This window comes from Pseudochaenichthys georgianus, chromosome 18 (genome assembly GCF_902827115.2).
Source record: "Pseudochaenichthys georgianus chromosome 18, fPseGeo1.2, whole genome shotgun sequence".
Lineage (NCBI taxonomy): Eukaryota > Metazoa > Chordata > Actinopteri > Perciformes > Channichthyidae > Pseudochaenichthys > Pseudochaenichthys georgianus.
The window spans coordinates 12,521,502-12,537,118 of NC_047520.1; the positions used below are offsets into that span (position 1 = coordinate 12,521,502).

The window sequence follows — 15,617 nt, forward strand, 5'->3', positions numbered from 1 at the left end:
GAGCCCCTAAGGGACATGAAAAAAAACAGAGAGAGAAAAAGTCAGGATAACGGGTTAGTATCTCGTGCGCATGAAATACTAACTCGTGGACGTATATTTAATCATATTATTAAACATAAACTGGTGATAGATGGATGCTGGTGACCAGCCCAGCATACAAGCATACTATGCTGGTCTATGCTGTGTTTTTTAGCTGGCCAGGATGGCTGGTTTAGCTGGTTTAGTTGGTTCAGCTGGTCAACTTAGCTGGTCAGGCTGGTTGACCAGCCTGAGTCAGCAGGGGACTCTGAGAGTCACGGACATGAATGCATAGATCAAAGCAGACTGGTTTACAGACTCTCCTGTTTTGCCAATCCGGTGCTTAAACAAATAGCTCTCCACCCCTGGCTGAAATGTCCATAAAATTAAGTCTGAGTTTGAAATATATCTCAAATAATGTATGCACTGCCATTTCCCCAAGTAAACATAACAGTCTGCAATGAAATGGTTGTCTCCACTTCCTCCTTGGCGCATCGGTAACTTTCTAAAAAAATTAAATAAAGTCAGGAAAACGGGTTTGTTTCTCGTGCGCACGAGAAACAAACCCGTTATCCCGACTTTTCTTTTTTTTCTCTCTTTTTTTTCTTCTTCATGGTCCCTTTCGGCGCTCCGTAGTTTTATATAGCTAAATATGTGGTAAGATAAAATGTTGAATAAAGTATTGTTGAGCAGCAGAGATATTCCGGGCTACAAATCATATTTTAAACTTCTGTTTGTTACAGATCTTCCACCATGATTTCTTTTTCTATAATAATGAGAATAATGATGCAAAATGACCAACCACTCCATGTATTCATCATACTCCAGTCAAAATAATTGCAATTGGTTATTTTATTTGTATTTGGGTTTTTTTCTGGAATTTCGAGGACATATGTCAAATGTTGTTACGCATGTTTCCTTCATTCCAATGTATGGTTTGAGTGCATGTTGCGGGGTTAACACATATTTCCTTTAGGAAGCTTTATCACCATTTGAATAACTTACAACATCTTACAAGCACCTGTGTTGTAAAGGAGAATCTGATTTACAGTATGTCCTCTTCACTGCTGAGGCATCATGTTACATGTATATACAGCGACAGAGATGTGTTGCATGTTGTCATCCAGCAGACCCACCTGAGCAGAGTAAATCTCTTTCACATGTTGCATGTTTGGCAGTATAGAACTTGTTTTGCACTAGCAGTAGAAAAATATGTTGTCCTTACCTTGGCAACATGCGAAAGTCACCAGAGTAAGCCTCGTACTTGTAGTTGATTACATGCCAGTCGGTGTTGTACATCTTGATGCACTGCCAAACAGAGAGCTCGATTAGGGGCGGCAGAAATACAACAAGCATCCCACAGCAGCAACATGACCCAACAGAGCACACATTTCTTTCCAGACAGATCCTCCAGCTCTGTATTATTTATGAACTCAGAATAAGTCTGAAAGTAGCAGAAGAACTCTTTAGCCCTGCCGTGAGTTCTACTTGGCATTACTCAAGATGGTTTTCACTGTGCATATCACTTTTAATTCAATATGAACTGCAAGCAGAACTTCTCAATTAAGTCAACTGAAAGGATCTTTGTCCAATAGATGCTGAGTAAGCCTGGATCTGTTTTAACGATCCCTATGACAGTTGTTTCCATGCTATATCACAGTCACGGGAGCTGGCGGAGGGAAACAGATTTAGAGCCAGGCAGAAAAGCGGCAATATATCTTCAGTAGAGCATGTGTTAAGCACTGGCCTGTGCATTATGTGTTCCTTTAGGAGCTTTAAGTGACCACTTCATGCAGAAAGCCTTGTATGAAGTCATCAAGAAATGTTTGTAACGTCAAGAATAAATGCCGTAACTTCAATGTTTGTTTTTGGAAAGGAGTCACTGCGACATATGTGCAGTTTGAGACTAGTAAGTGTCAAGTCCTACACATGGGCCGGATGGATTATACCTCCATGGCAAACAGACTCCTGGCCTCTCGCTCTGCATTCTGAGGCACAGAGGGAACGACGGTCCTCCTCTGCCGTGAGATCTGGGACTCCTACGACACACAACACAACAATGTTATAATGACAGTTCTTTATCCTCCCATCGAATATAGTAAGACAGCAGGAAGCCCTCAACAGCGACTGGTAGAGAGAAAGTGAATGAAATAAAAAAGAAGACACAGATGCAAGGAAACAGATGAGTGTAAAGAAAGAAAAAGAGCAAGACGTGGCTCTAAACAAAATGTTTAACTGGCTGGGTTGTGTTTGACTGAAGTGTAATTAATCAAGCCTGTTAGTGGAAAAGTGATTCATGATGGGACATCTTTCTTTGGACGGGGATATTTTCCAGCTCTTTGTTCCCCGTTTGACTCAGGCAGTTTAACAAGAAAAGAAATGCTGATTTGGCTGATTTCAGTGGGGGAGGAAGACGAGAGGCAGTAGGAGACAAAGCATGAGGGGACTCACCGAGACATCGTCCATAGGGCACAGCAGCAGGTCTCTGTGGGGGTCGCTGTGGATCTGGGCCTTCCTCTGGAACACCACCGTTTCATAGTCCAGCGGTTCGATGATCTTTGGCTGCTCCTAAAAGACGGAGGAAGACGAATAAATGTCACTTCAAAAAATGAACAATTTCTTTTTGATTTGATGTTGTGATGGTTCTGTGTGTACTGTGGCTCTGGTAAGCTCCACGTGGCCTTGCTTGTTTGAATGCAGTTCACAAGGGCTCAACCCCAGAAGCTCTTAACAACCCGTACAAAAGCAGAGCAACAAGAGATCAGAAAAACAACCACAGAGCTCAGAGGTTCACAGGGAAACAGTGGCTCAGACAGCTGTGGCTGGGTGGACAACAAAAAGGTGAAAATGACGAAAGCGAAGCAACTGACATCTGGCATTCAAGGTAAGACAAAATAGGAATGGAATCCATCTGACTCGACAGTTATGTGATGTCAAATAAAGCGCGTGTTCTTGACAGAAGCATAATAATAAAACAAAAGACAAGAAATAAATCACATGCCATATAGCTGATCATCATAACTTCCTGTTTTGAATTTCATAGAGAAGTGAAAGATATGAAATGCATGAATGTCTTCAAGTGGCATACAGGCTAAAAGCTAGCCGTGCACAACTAGGTCAAGATGTGATCACAAGTATAAACCTAAAACCACTTGGTAAGATTCACAATTAATTCCGAAGAAAGTGCAACTTTAAGCTCAAGCTAAGCTAAGCAATGAAAATGGTGATGAATAGCTTAGCCAATAAGCCCCGGCTGAGCGTTGGACTCTGCAGAGGAGATGGTCAGACTGTATGGATTTGACTTCTGCTGAGCCAAAGTGGGGAGAAGAACTGCGACAATGCGCTTCAGCTGGCGGAGCGGGATTGAGTCATTTTCCACATTGTCACATTTCCATTTAAGAGTCGTGCAGCTGAGATGCAGAGCTGTGTTTTCCTACTGCACCACAGCTGAGGCAGGCAGAGTGAAAAAGAGCTTGGCTGCTGCTTTTCCCCCTGTGCTTGCTGTTCTTCTCTCCTTCCCCTTGTTCTACTGCTATTCCTCTAACACTACCACTGGTGCAGATATCAAGCTCTTACATCCTTTTCCAATATGCAGCTTTATGTGCCAAGTGAACCATGTTGTAATCCATCACTGACAACATATTCCAACTTAATCTCCCTCTCACTATAGGCTACATGGACGTACACAACATCTTTTATGAGTTTGTCTGGTTTTTAGAGGTTTGAGCAGCTAAAAAAATGGAATCAAATTACTTCCACACGTGGCTCAAAGTATAACTTGCATCTACAGCATTGTGTAACAGCTCCTCATTATACAGTAGCTATATGATGTTTACACTGAGGAAATATTCCAGCGCGCATTTCCTGAGAATAAACGCTCACTTGTTTGGGATCTTTTTGAATTGTTGGATCTCCACTTGAATGTGAAAACACATTTCTGTGGTTTTGAACACTGTTTGGCTCCACAGTATGAGTTTAGTGAGGGTGAAAGAGTTTGAGACGCCTTGAATATGCTGGTATCTGTGCACAAGCCAATGAAGGAAAGAAAGTGCTCGCTTTTAAGTGTTCTCTAACCAATCATTTGGCCCACGATGGTTTCAAGTACGTGATGTGTGCACATTTTTCCACCAGACCCCCGACTTTCTCGGTTGACCACATGAAACCAGCATTTATCATTTTTTGAGCCACTCATCTTAAGAAGAACTTCACAAAGATACTTGAAATGAAGTGTGAAACGTAGTGGTTGCAGATATCTCAGAGTATGTTTGTGCATGAAGTCTGTCTCTTCAGGGGACAAACAGCCACCTGAGCAGCAGTAAAACACCAAGCTACACGTCTGTTGAAAGCATTACACGCGACTGTGCCGGCACTGCACCCGAAGCAGCAGCCCTGCTTCCTGTCATGTGCAACAAGCTAAACCGCAGCGCTGTGTAAGTCACAGGGAAATCGCCAGCGCACAGCGGCTCCACTGCAACGCTGATCATGTTACAGAGAGAGAGAGAGAGAGGAGGAAGCAAGAAAGAGAGAAGGAAGGGCTGAGAGAGAGTTCTGCTTTCATAGAAGAATCACAAGCAGGCAGCTGTGAAGCCACATTCATCGGTTGAGACACACAGGGAGATGCTAGAAGACGTGGCGTGACTGTATGATGCAAACACTTTCTCCTCTTCTCCAGGGGACTGTGATGATGATGTTAGCAAAGGGTGCATTTCCAGATGTCTGTGTCCCATTACACGATCCCAACTCCAACATGACCAGGTGGGTTTAATCAGGCTGGCTAAGGAAGCTTACACTTAAAACCAATAGATGACACACTCTCATGGGAGTCACACACTGAATCAAGCTCCCTTGCCCCACAGCTGACCCCACTTGGTGCTCCAACCTGTGTGTATCTGACACACAGGGGCTCATGGAGGGGAAGAAAATGGATAGCTTGCCTTATTTTACTTGTTTATAAGTACACGTTGATTCCAAAGGATATTGATTTGTATGAGGTTTTTTTCAATAAGATATATTGGATTGTTCAGCCTAAAGGAGCCTTGTTTCATGTTATCATTCATTTCATCTAAAAACTAATGACAGGGTTCATACACTTTTTCACCAATCATTTTCAATGACTTCTCCATGAGCTTTAACTAATTTCCCATGACCAAAAAAAAAGTGTCTTTCTCAGCGGTACCACTGAAAATGGTTTATTTTAACATGGAACAGGAAAATAAGGTCTGAAACATGTTGTGCCTACAGTATCTAAAACAAATCCAATAGTAGGCTTACTAGCTTCTACACACTAAAGCAACTCAAATCTCTCACCAGCAAAACACCTCGACAGTTAAATGCCATTTTACGTTTCATTACTATACGATACAGTATTTATTATCATTATAGTATTACTGTTTCGGCGATTAGATAAAATATAAATTATATTTGATGCAACTTTAGTTACATTTCCATGACTTTTCCAAAACTTTGGGAAAAATATTGTTTTCCAAAACTTTTCCAGGGCCTGGAATTAGCATTTTGAATTTCCATGACCTTTCCAGGTTTTTAATGACCGTAAGAACCCTGGAATGATTTACCTAATATAGACATGTTTCGCTGCAAAATGACTGGTACTTAGGCTTGCATAGCAGAGTAAGGATGAATAAGGATTTGAGTGACTATTACGTGTTTGTGTGATATTAACCAAGATGGCAACAGTGCATTCCTCAAGAATTGTTCCCAACATTTAAAAAAATAACTTTCCCATTGGAATTTGAAGGATTACAAATATGTTCACTTGTCAGGGAGGAAGAATTACACCTGTGAAATCAATTACCTTAAAGATGACACTACTTATCACTGACATGAAATGTAGCAATTAAGACTTATATTAGTTACACCAGCGTGAAAATGATCACAACAAATTCTTACTTTTAGTTATATGCAATGGGTTTGCTGCTCCGTGTTATAGGTGCTTGCCCTCCAAGATTGGGAACTACTGTACAAATAACGTATTTATTATAATCTAAACATAAGCGGTTAAACCTTTTAGAATGTTAGTAATCCATTAAGGACTACTACCACATTCCAATTAACAACAATTACTGTCCACTGCTCCCCAAACAGTTTTGTGTGAAAAACAACTAAACAAATACCTAGAATTGATAAAGCATGTCAACATGATAGGGCTGCTCGATTTTAGCAAAAATCATAATCTCGATTATTTGGGTCAATAATTGTAATTGCGATTATTAAATGTGATTATTCATTGACTTTGAAAACATCCATTTATAGGAGAAAAAAATGTGAACAGTATGTTTTTAACAGTTGATTACCCTGAACTTTAAGTATAATTATTAATTAATCAATAAAAAAATCAATAAAGTAATAATAATCATAAAAAATAATCGTTTTATTTCGATTACGTTGTTTTCGTAATCGTTGCCAGCCATAATAGTAATCGCGATTAAAATTAACGATTAATTGAGCAGCCCTACAACATGACTTTCTGTGAACCCCAGACCACTAACGAAGAAGCAATAGGTAGCAATGTAATGCCGATTGGCCCAAGGGTTGTTGTTGTTGTTGTTGTTGTTGTTGTTGTTGTTGTTGTTGTTGTTGTATTCAGCACTTTCCTATTTGTTCACTAGAAAATCCAAGAATATAGGCATGTAAGGAATGACTTGGAAAACAGGACAGACGTTATAGAGATGTTCATAATGAACAGTCACACAGGAAGCACGGTCACAGCTGGCCTGAGGGAATCTCCCTCCACAAAACTACGCTTGTTCTCAAGTTACCAAGCCAACCACTTATTCCACAAAATGAGCAGATACTCTTCAACAGGAAAAACTTATCAGAAGACACATCACACGTGGCCAACAAACTCACACACAGACATACACAAATACACACACTCCCACCTCTGTTTCGGAAATCAAACCTTATCACATGGTTATTACACTAGTGCGTCACACTCCTAGATGACCATCATAAGACTTTATCCCAAGGGAACAAGAGTTTATTTACACAATTGTACGCTACTCAACTTTCTAAAACAGCCACATATTTAAGAGTTTTGTGTTTAAAATGGAAGTTTTTCATATCAGTTAGCGAGATTTTTGGTTATAACAAATAGAAAAGTTATCAGCAGGCTTAATCTGCATTGACATCACTGGAAGTTTCAAGACAAATCAATGTAACGCCTAAAACATGCTTATATGAAAAGAAGTCAATCTGCATCAGCAGGATCCTCAATGCTATTCAACTCAAACCACTGCGCCTATAATCCCTCATCATTCAGTCTGTTCAAGGCCAATATCAGCCACCAGCACTGCTATTGATTCCAAAGGAGAAGAAAACAAAAACCCTATGCTTTGCACACACGTCATTAGCCATTTACATCAACCCTGAAGGAATGCATGGACTGCTTTCTTTGACTCAATGTGGCCAGTTCCTGCCGAAATAAAGAGGCTCACACACTCCAAGACAAGGACAGGGAAGCCATGCTGCAGCTGTCCAACTGGCACTGCTGCTCAGCCGCCAGCACACAAAAGGAGCCGAACATGACAGAAAAACCATGTGGACAATGTCAGCCTATTTTGTAATGCCGGTAATTTAGAAAAATCAAGCCAACATATATGAGTTGTATTAGCGGAATATAATAGCTCCTGTCTTTTACACAGAATGCGAGGGAAATTGTTCCAGTGCATTCTGACACGGGGCTTACATTAGCTTTAGGTTTAACGTAAAGACTGGTGGGGCACGCGCACTGAATGAAACTAGAAAGACACAAATAAAACAGACTGAAAAAGATGTGGAAGATGTACAGAAGGAATGTAAAGAACTAGGGGAAAGCTGACCCGTTATTCACCAAGGAAACTGAGGGAGGGGGGGGGTAAGAGGGCTAACCAGTTACATTATCCCTATTAGCTTAAAATGACCGCCGCCGGTCCACACACAGCATTAACTCACCACCAGGTCCACGGAGCTCTTCACAGCCTCCGACACGCTCTGTCGGACTTCCGCAGCCGTCCCGGGTTTGCTTAGCCTCTTTGTGAATTTTCGCACCTCAGACATTGTGCCCCTCTTGTTAAATTCCACTCGCTGTGTATGTGAGCATGCCGCGGTACCAGAGGAGCGCGGCACGTTGTGACAGCCAGATGTGGAGAGGTTGTGTTGGAGGCATAGACTGTATGTTGGAGGCGAACCAGCCAGCGGTTAGCGTCGCGAGGCGGGGCTGCTGCTGCTGCTGCTGATGAGAGCAGAGATATGAGGTTTAACGAGGCGAGATGCTTCACCCTTACCTACTTCCGTTTCTCCTCAGTGGAAAGCAAACGTAACCAAAGATCGTCAATGATAAGAAGACAGCCGGCCAGCGTCAAATAACAAATAGTCTTTATCAACATCAAAACAATAAACACAATTCCCTAAATGCTGCTTTAATAAGACACCCGTAAAAGGGATTGCTACTTGCTCTGAACATTTAAAATACTTAAATAAATAAGTAATGAGAGGCACTTCTTAACTGGTTCCTACCATATCATGTGTATATAAAGGTTCCTAAACATTTCCCAGCATCTTAGAGACGTGGAAAATGATATATACGTATATATATATATATATATATATATATATATATACATATATATATATACATATATATACATATATATATATATATATATATATACATATATATATATATATATATATATACATATTTAAAATGCATAGGCTACAGTATATACAATAGACTGCTTATTACATTCATCACATTAAATCATATGGGTTTTTTTGCGCTTTGAACAACAACATTACTTTTTGTGATATTATACAGTGAAAAAGTGAAATTGTTGCATATAGTAGGATAATAAAGAAACAAAACAAGCATGTCTGCAAAAATATAACTGTCCGGTGGAAAATATGACTTGACATCTGTTGAAAATTGAAGTATATACTGCCATCTTGTGGATACACCTGCAAATGGCAGCAAAATGTCAGAAGTGTTTACCAAAAGATTATTAAGTGTTTTTGATGAAAACATCAATACTCCCACAGGAGACGACTGAAAATTAGGAGCTACATCGCAAAACTGATAATTGATCTTTTATAAGGATTATTTGTCTGGCAGTCATCTATTTTTTTTATAGAGGAAAAAAATATTAACGGCATGTTCACACTTACTCAATCTAGTTTATTTTCTTACAGGTTTATATTACAATATAGACAACAATTCTTGTCCATCTTTGGCACATTTGACTGTGTTGATGCTTGAGATAATGTGTTACAAGAAAATGCTACCTATACACCTCATCATTTGTATTTAAGGTGAAGTAAGATCAGGTCACCAAGACTGCTGTCTATGCCTAGTAGGAAGACAAATGATTTTTACATTGTAAATATTAATATACTCTCACTTTCTTAACCTCATATATGTATGTATATGTAAATAAGAAAGTTATCATTCAGAGACGGAAAGTAAAGCTAAGTGTAACACTGCATTTAATTACAAAGAGAAATGCAAACGTGAACTAAAAATGGGTTCAGGTAGAAACCTAAAACATATAAATGTTGATTAACATGTGGTTGACTATTTTAAGAGTTTATGGCAGTTATTAAACAGAATTATAAATAGGAGTAATATGGGAGCCAAATATCCACACACTGTCTGTGACAAGCATCCAAAAGCCAGCATGTTGTTGTGAGCACTGACACACTATGACCAGGGGATGGCTGGCTGTTGTCAGATATGACCTTCACTTGTCCTTGCACTGGGTGAACTCCTTCAGAGCCCAGGTATTCACTTCTATCTCCTGCCGTAGTCTGCAGTACTCGTCGGCCAAGGCCTCAAAGTCTTTCCCCAACATCTCAAAGGAGGCCAGTTTCAACTCAACGGAGTGCTTCTCCACCTGACTGGCCTTCAGATCAGACGACAGCTTCTCTCTGAAATGTAGACGCAACAACAACATTTTGTTAGAGAAATACAAGCGAGACAGAGTGGAGTTACTGTCAAAATGTTATACAGGGTTGATATCAGGAAGCTACGATACATTTAAAGACATTTCAATGACAAACGCTCGTAAGAAAGAGTATGCATTACATCCATTAACATTACTGTAGTGCCAAACAGAAGGTGCAATTGATCAAAACATAGGACATTAGTCGGAGATAGATGATAAAGCATCTTGCCTAATTTTTGTATGAGCAGATATTGTGTCCACTTTGTACGTGTCCAGCTGAATTTCCACCATCTCAGTCCTTTGAAGAAAAAAGAGAAATGCATGTAAAAAATGAAATGCAAGTAATACAATTGGAGTTTATTTTCCTAGATAAGAGCACCAGTGAATATGTTGTATTCAAATGTATATAAGAATGCTTACTTGATCTTCTGCAAGACTAATTCACATTTTCCTTCAAAGTAGTCTAACTTCTTCCGATCCAGATCTGTCTGGATCCTCAGCCTGTGGTCCAAGATGAGAGACTGGAGAAGCTGAATACACTTGATCTGTTCCTGGACACAAGAAGAAAAAAACAATGAAACTAAATAAATCAAATGTAACAGTATGGCCCAATACCAAACCGGCCCATACATCCTACCCTGAAGTTCCGTGCAAACATTTACTAGTAAACTGCGCAAAACAAGATAGACATTTCATATAGCCATGCAGATGTTAACTTCATGGTTACCTCATATTCTTTTACTTAGGATCATATACCCGTGTTAAGTAAACATCTGCATTTGATTGTAAAGTTTTGTATATTTACAGGGACTGTTGCAAAAACTAGCAGCTTATAAACATCAGATTTCAAAACAAAAAGAGGTTTACAAAAAGGAAAAGCCATTAAAGAGTTTTATTTGTATTGTTTTGTGTCCAAGAGACGCTGATTTGAAACTGTTGTTAAATGTCCTGTTTCTGTCGGAGAGAGGGGAGTTTGTTATAAAGCCACTGTATTTACAGCCTCCACCCGAAATAAGGGAACCTTGTTTAGCTGTGAGTGTGACTCCAGACGGAGTAGGAGTGGATAGGGGGCAGTTTGGAATTGGGCCTATAATGTGCCATAAATACAGGTCATAGTGGCTTTTCTATATGCAGTTGAAAGAGCACTTACAGAGAGGTAGAGCTGGGTCTGTCTCTGCAGGAGGACACTGTTTTCCCGGCTGCTCTCCTTCCGACTCTCTGCTCTTTTCTTCTCATTGTCCATCTGGGCTGATAGGTGAGACAACTTGCTGTTCTTCAGACCCTCACTCTCGTTCTCTACAAGAGATCACAAAGCAACACCCGGGTCAGGTCAATGCAGTGAAACAAAGACGGTGACATTTAGTGAGGGTTTGTACTGGTGGGAACAGGTGAATCGGTAATACTGTACCCCATTCAGGTTGATAGTAAGAGAGGAGGCTCAAACACTTTTTCTTCAGATGTTTCTCCAGCTCTCTGGGTAGACTCTGTTTCATTCTTTGAACATTCTGGTAAAGATAAAAACATAATAGTTTGAGAATAAGTGTCTTTGTTGCTTTTCTGAAATAAAGTCTTCTTTAATGCCAGTGTGACATCCATTATTTCAAACACAAAACACATACAAAGATAAGATATGATAAGATGTACTTTATTAATCCCAATTTGTGAAACTTTTTGTTGCAGCAGCATAAAACAAAACAAGGCATTGCACATAATAACAAATTAAAAGAGGAGAAATAAACAATTCTAAAATAGAAACATCTCAAAATAGAAATAGAAAATAAACCAGCATTAGAGAGTAAGAAAAATATATAGATGACCGTGAAGATAACAAATCTATAACAATTAGGACAAATAAAAACACTATTGATAGGCCAATTTTCTGTTAACACAATATACACAGGATATTATTAACATCAAGTGTGCAAGGAAGGAAATATTCAATTAAATATAATATAAAATGTACAGTGTGAATGCTAACCCAATTATTCATTCTTCTTTAAGTATGTATGCGAATGATGTGTATTTTATGACTTTCCTTCTCCGATGGCATGAGCTCCATCATCTGTTGGGGGGTCAGACCCAGAACAGAGGGCTGGTCCTGGTTGGTAGTGCTACTGGGATCCAGCTGTCTGATACACTGAGCCACCAGCAGACACTTTTCCATCGTCTCATAGAACTACGCACACACACACACACACACACACACACACACACACACACACACACACACACACACACACACACACACACACACACACACACACACACACACACACACACACACACACACACACACACACACACACACACACACACACACACACACACACACACACACACACACACACACACACACACACACACACACACACACACACACACACACACACACACACACACACACACACACACACACACACACACACACACACACACACACACAGAAGTTAAAATGTTAAACTAAAAAACTAAGATGTCATGTGCAAAGTGAGTTAATTCATGATTCATTGACAGCTGTTCATGTGCATTTGTTGTGTTTGTTGAAGTGTGTGAAAGGTACCATGTTCTGGTCAGGTGGTACAGTGGCGTGGTGCTTCCTGATACAGTGGTCCTGGGTCATCTCTTGCAGCGCTTTGTGGATCCCCTCGGAGCGCAGCCAGTAACGCCTCTGGCTCTGCAGCTTCTGCTCAGCCTGGAATAAAGCACGTGTGAGCGCACATCAATACACACACATGTGCAGGGCTACGGGTTCTGTGATTGCTATTCTTTACAGTTACCAGTAGATGTCAGTAAGACGTAGATGTCTTACTTTGTAATAAAATATGAATAACTTCTCTTCGTAAAGTGGCAATTCCAGGATAGATGTAGCTATTTTAGTAGTAGATTGAGTAGCATAATATAACAATAGTTTGATGCAATCTTGTGCAATAAACCTGCAATGTGCACTACACTGTTTTGCAATTGTACCATTCAAAAATCACTTTTATGTAAAACATACATTTTAATTAATGTCCCAAAATGTTTATAATGTCTCAACACCTTAATATGTTACTTATGTCACCCATTTTTAGCCATGGTTGTGTGTGTACTTATTTCTCTTTACTTTTATTCTTTTCCTAATGTGTGCTTATTCTCTATATTTAATAAGTGTCCATTTCCCCACTGCGGGACTAATAAAGGAATTCTGATGCTGATTAATAGTCCATATTGCGAAATAATGAGATGTATGTCAGCAAATGTGGTAAGAAACATTGTAAGATGTAGTCCAAGCTTGCTGATACCTTCTCCAGCTCTGTCTTCAGTGGGACAGTGAGTCCACTTTGGTCCACATGCTGTGCCAGGGTGGCCAGGAGTTTACAGAACTGAGCATTCTGGGTCAGGTCCTCTTCTGTTATGTCACACAGAGGGAAGGAGGCGAGAACTGGATGGAAGGACAGTAAATACAGTAACCTTAGTATCAATGGCCGGACAAAAAAACAGGAGATTCTGAATAGCAGTCAAATTCAGCCTATGCTACTACTCTCACATTTAACCAGTGGTAGAAAGTACATTTTCTTGAGTGAAAAATGTATGTACTTGTACTTTATTTGAGTGTTTGCACATAATGCCACTTTATACTTTTTAGATTTCAGATTACCAATACAAAATGTAAATCAACTCATACATTATGATATATTATAATAAATTAATCTGCCCGGTAGTAACTAACTCAAACAAACCCAACTTGTACCAACTGCAACATTGAAGTGATTAACACATTCATAATTATATTACAATAATATCAAATATATGGTGCTTAAATGGGCCATTCTGCATAATGATTACTTTAAGTATATTTTGATTCTTGTACTTTTGTACTATTACTTAAGTAGAATTTGAAATGCACAACTTTACTTGTGACTGAGCATTGTTACACTCACTGTATTCTTGCTTCTTCGACCTCTCCATTGAACTAATACACATTTTATTACACTGGTTTTAGTATACGATTAAGAAATCTTAACGTTTTACTTTAACTCCTCTTCAATCTTAAATGAGCTTTTGATCATTGACTTGTCAGAGTAAGTTAAACAGCAGCTAACCTCAACGCAAGTAAGTAATTTAGACATGTTTTCTTACCCTGTTGGTGCATATATGTAGACTCAGCAGCCGACATTTTCGGTCGAATTATTTTCCTTTTTAAACAAGTAATTTATCAGGTTTTAGGTTTCTCAAGACTTGTTTTCGCTCATTTGTGAGGAACAAGAAAATGAAATGCGTACTTCCTGAATCAAGTTCCGCGCGCACGAAGGAAGCGTTCCTATTGGCTAACATGTGAGCCATGTGGTCAATCAGAGCGAGAACGAGAACGTGCTTGCCACTCGCGGGAGCGTGCACTGCGAAAGGGAACATGTTATTTCAATGTTTTTTAACAGAAAATAATCATAGTGAATGCATTTACCAAAAAAGGGCATACCATGGTACAAAATGAAAAGTTCATCATCATCAGACTATAATCCTATTTCATTATGTTTTAGTAGGTCTCTTATAAGTAGTGATGTGTAAAGGATCACAACCATAGATTGTATTTATAAAGATCACAACATAATACCTTTCACAGCAGTTCACTAGGAGGGTATAGATAAAAGCTATGATAAATTAGGAACATCAATAATCAGGGCTGGACTTTGTGATAAAGGAGCCCTGCTAGAAAAAATGCTCCCTAATCCCACCCTTCAATCCTGTAGTGGTTGTTATCTTTTTCTGTACTTGTTTCAGTGGGGAAAAAATACATTCAAAGTGAAATGGCAAATCATGATAAGAGCTTGACTAACAGGGGGTTATAGTGAGTTGGGGGATGTCTTACAATTAAGTAATCAGGCTATTATTATGACTATTGTCAGTAATTGAAAGCTGATTAGAGGGGATTACATGATACTTTTATTTGTTGGGTCCCTGATGCTGTATCCAAATAATGTATTCTGAGCCTTTTTATTCAGAATTATTTGTTATGCACCATTTTAACAGCTGTGCAAGGTCTCTCTGTGATGGATAGAATATTAAGGAAGCCGACACACTCAGTCCTATCCATATTACATTTTGGTTTTCAACAACTGTGATTATTCCTGTGGGGCTTTCCCTGTGACCTCTGGCCTCTCATGATGTGTGCTTCTCACAGCATGTTTCTTCCCAACTGTCCCTGCATGTCTGGTCTTCTTTGGGCTTCACACCCGGTGCTTTGCAACCATTCTATAACCTAACTTTTCGTAGACAGTTTTGAAATTCTTTCTTCATTATTATTTTGCAATATGTTGTGACAAATAACATTGTTGTGGCTTTTGTGGTTTAATTATTCAGTGTTTCCCTCTTTCAGTGTATATCTTGGTGTTTTGAGAATGTACTGGAACTTTTGCTTATATGATAGTACTTTACTGTATTGCTGTTTACACAGGGGCTGGTGGTCCTTACTCATCAATGAGTGGGCAAAATTAGCTATGGAGCCAGTCAATTTGAATAATTTCTAATTGACACATTGAAAAACCAATGGATTGTGTGAGGATAAAACTCCCTACGTAGTATTGGTCACATTTATGGACCAACCCTTATTTGCTAAACCAATAAGTGACAGCTAGTGTTGATTGCCTAGGTCATTGACCAATCATAATCCTGGGTTTCCCAATG

The 15,617-nt window shown here is 39.4% G+C and overlaps 2 protein-coding genes across 2 annotated transcripts in view; both read right to left on the bottom strand.

The window, feature by feature from the left end:
• Window positions 1–8,253, bottom strand: part of dock11 (dedicator of cytokinesis 11) — a 63,126-nt gene extending 54,873 nt beyond the window's left edge. Inside the window, 4 exon segments of the mRNA XM_071206574.1 lie at window positions 1,244–1,326; window positions 1,968–2,057; window positions 2,470–2,586; window positions 7,969–8,253. Of these exon segments, the coding sequence (XP_071062675.1) occupies window positions 1,244–1,326; window positions 1,968–2,057; window positions 2,470–2,586; window positions 7,969–8,073 (395 nt within the window). The 5' untranslated portion in view covers window positions 8,074–8,253.
• A 484-nt stretch (window positions 8,254–8,737) lies between these two features.
• Window positions 8,738–14,251, bottom strand: haus4 (HAUS augmin-like complex, subunit 4). The gene is made up of 9 exons (XM_034106165.2): window positions 14,076–14,251; window positions 13,238–13,377; window positions 12,517–12,648; window positions 11,992–12,132; window positions 11,365–11,461; window positions 11,107–11,252; window positions 10,377–10,507; window positions 10,186–10,254; window positions 8,738–9,939 (listed from the first exon to the last, which is right to left on the bottom strand). The coding sequence occupies exons 1-9, from the start codon at window positions 14,110–14,112 to the stop codon at window positions 9,753–9,755; spliced, it is 1,080 nt and encodes a 359-aa protein (XP_033962056.1). The 5' UTR covers window positions 14,113–14,251; the 3' UTR covers window positions 8,738–9,752.
• Between the last annotated feature and the right edge of the window lie 1,366 nt (window positions 14,252–15,617).

What these genes read in the sequence shown, in the direction of transcription:
- haus4 (XM_034106165.2), bottom strand. Translation starts at nt 14,112, where the DNA reads ATGTCGGCTGCTGAGTCTACATATATGCACCAACAGG. An exon ending in AGCTCATGCCATCGGAGAAG is followed by an intron (nt 11,462 to 11,991) that starts GAAAGTCATAAA and finishes TATCTTTACCAG; the next exon opens with AATGTTCAAAGAATGAAACA. An exon ending in TTACTATCAACCTGAATGGG is followed by an intron (nt 11,253 to 11,364) that starts GTACAGTATTAC and finishes GATCTCTTGTAG; the next exon opens with AGAACGAGAGTGAGGGTCTG.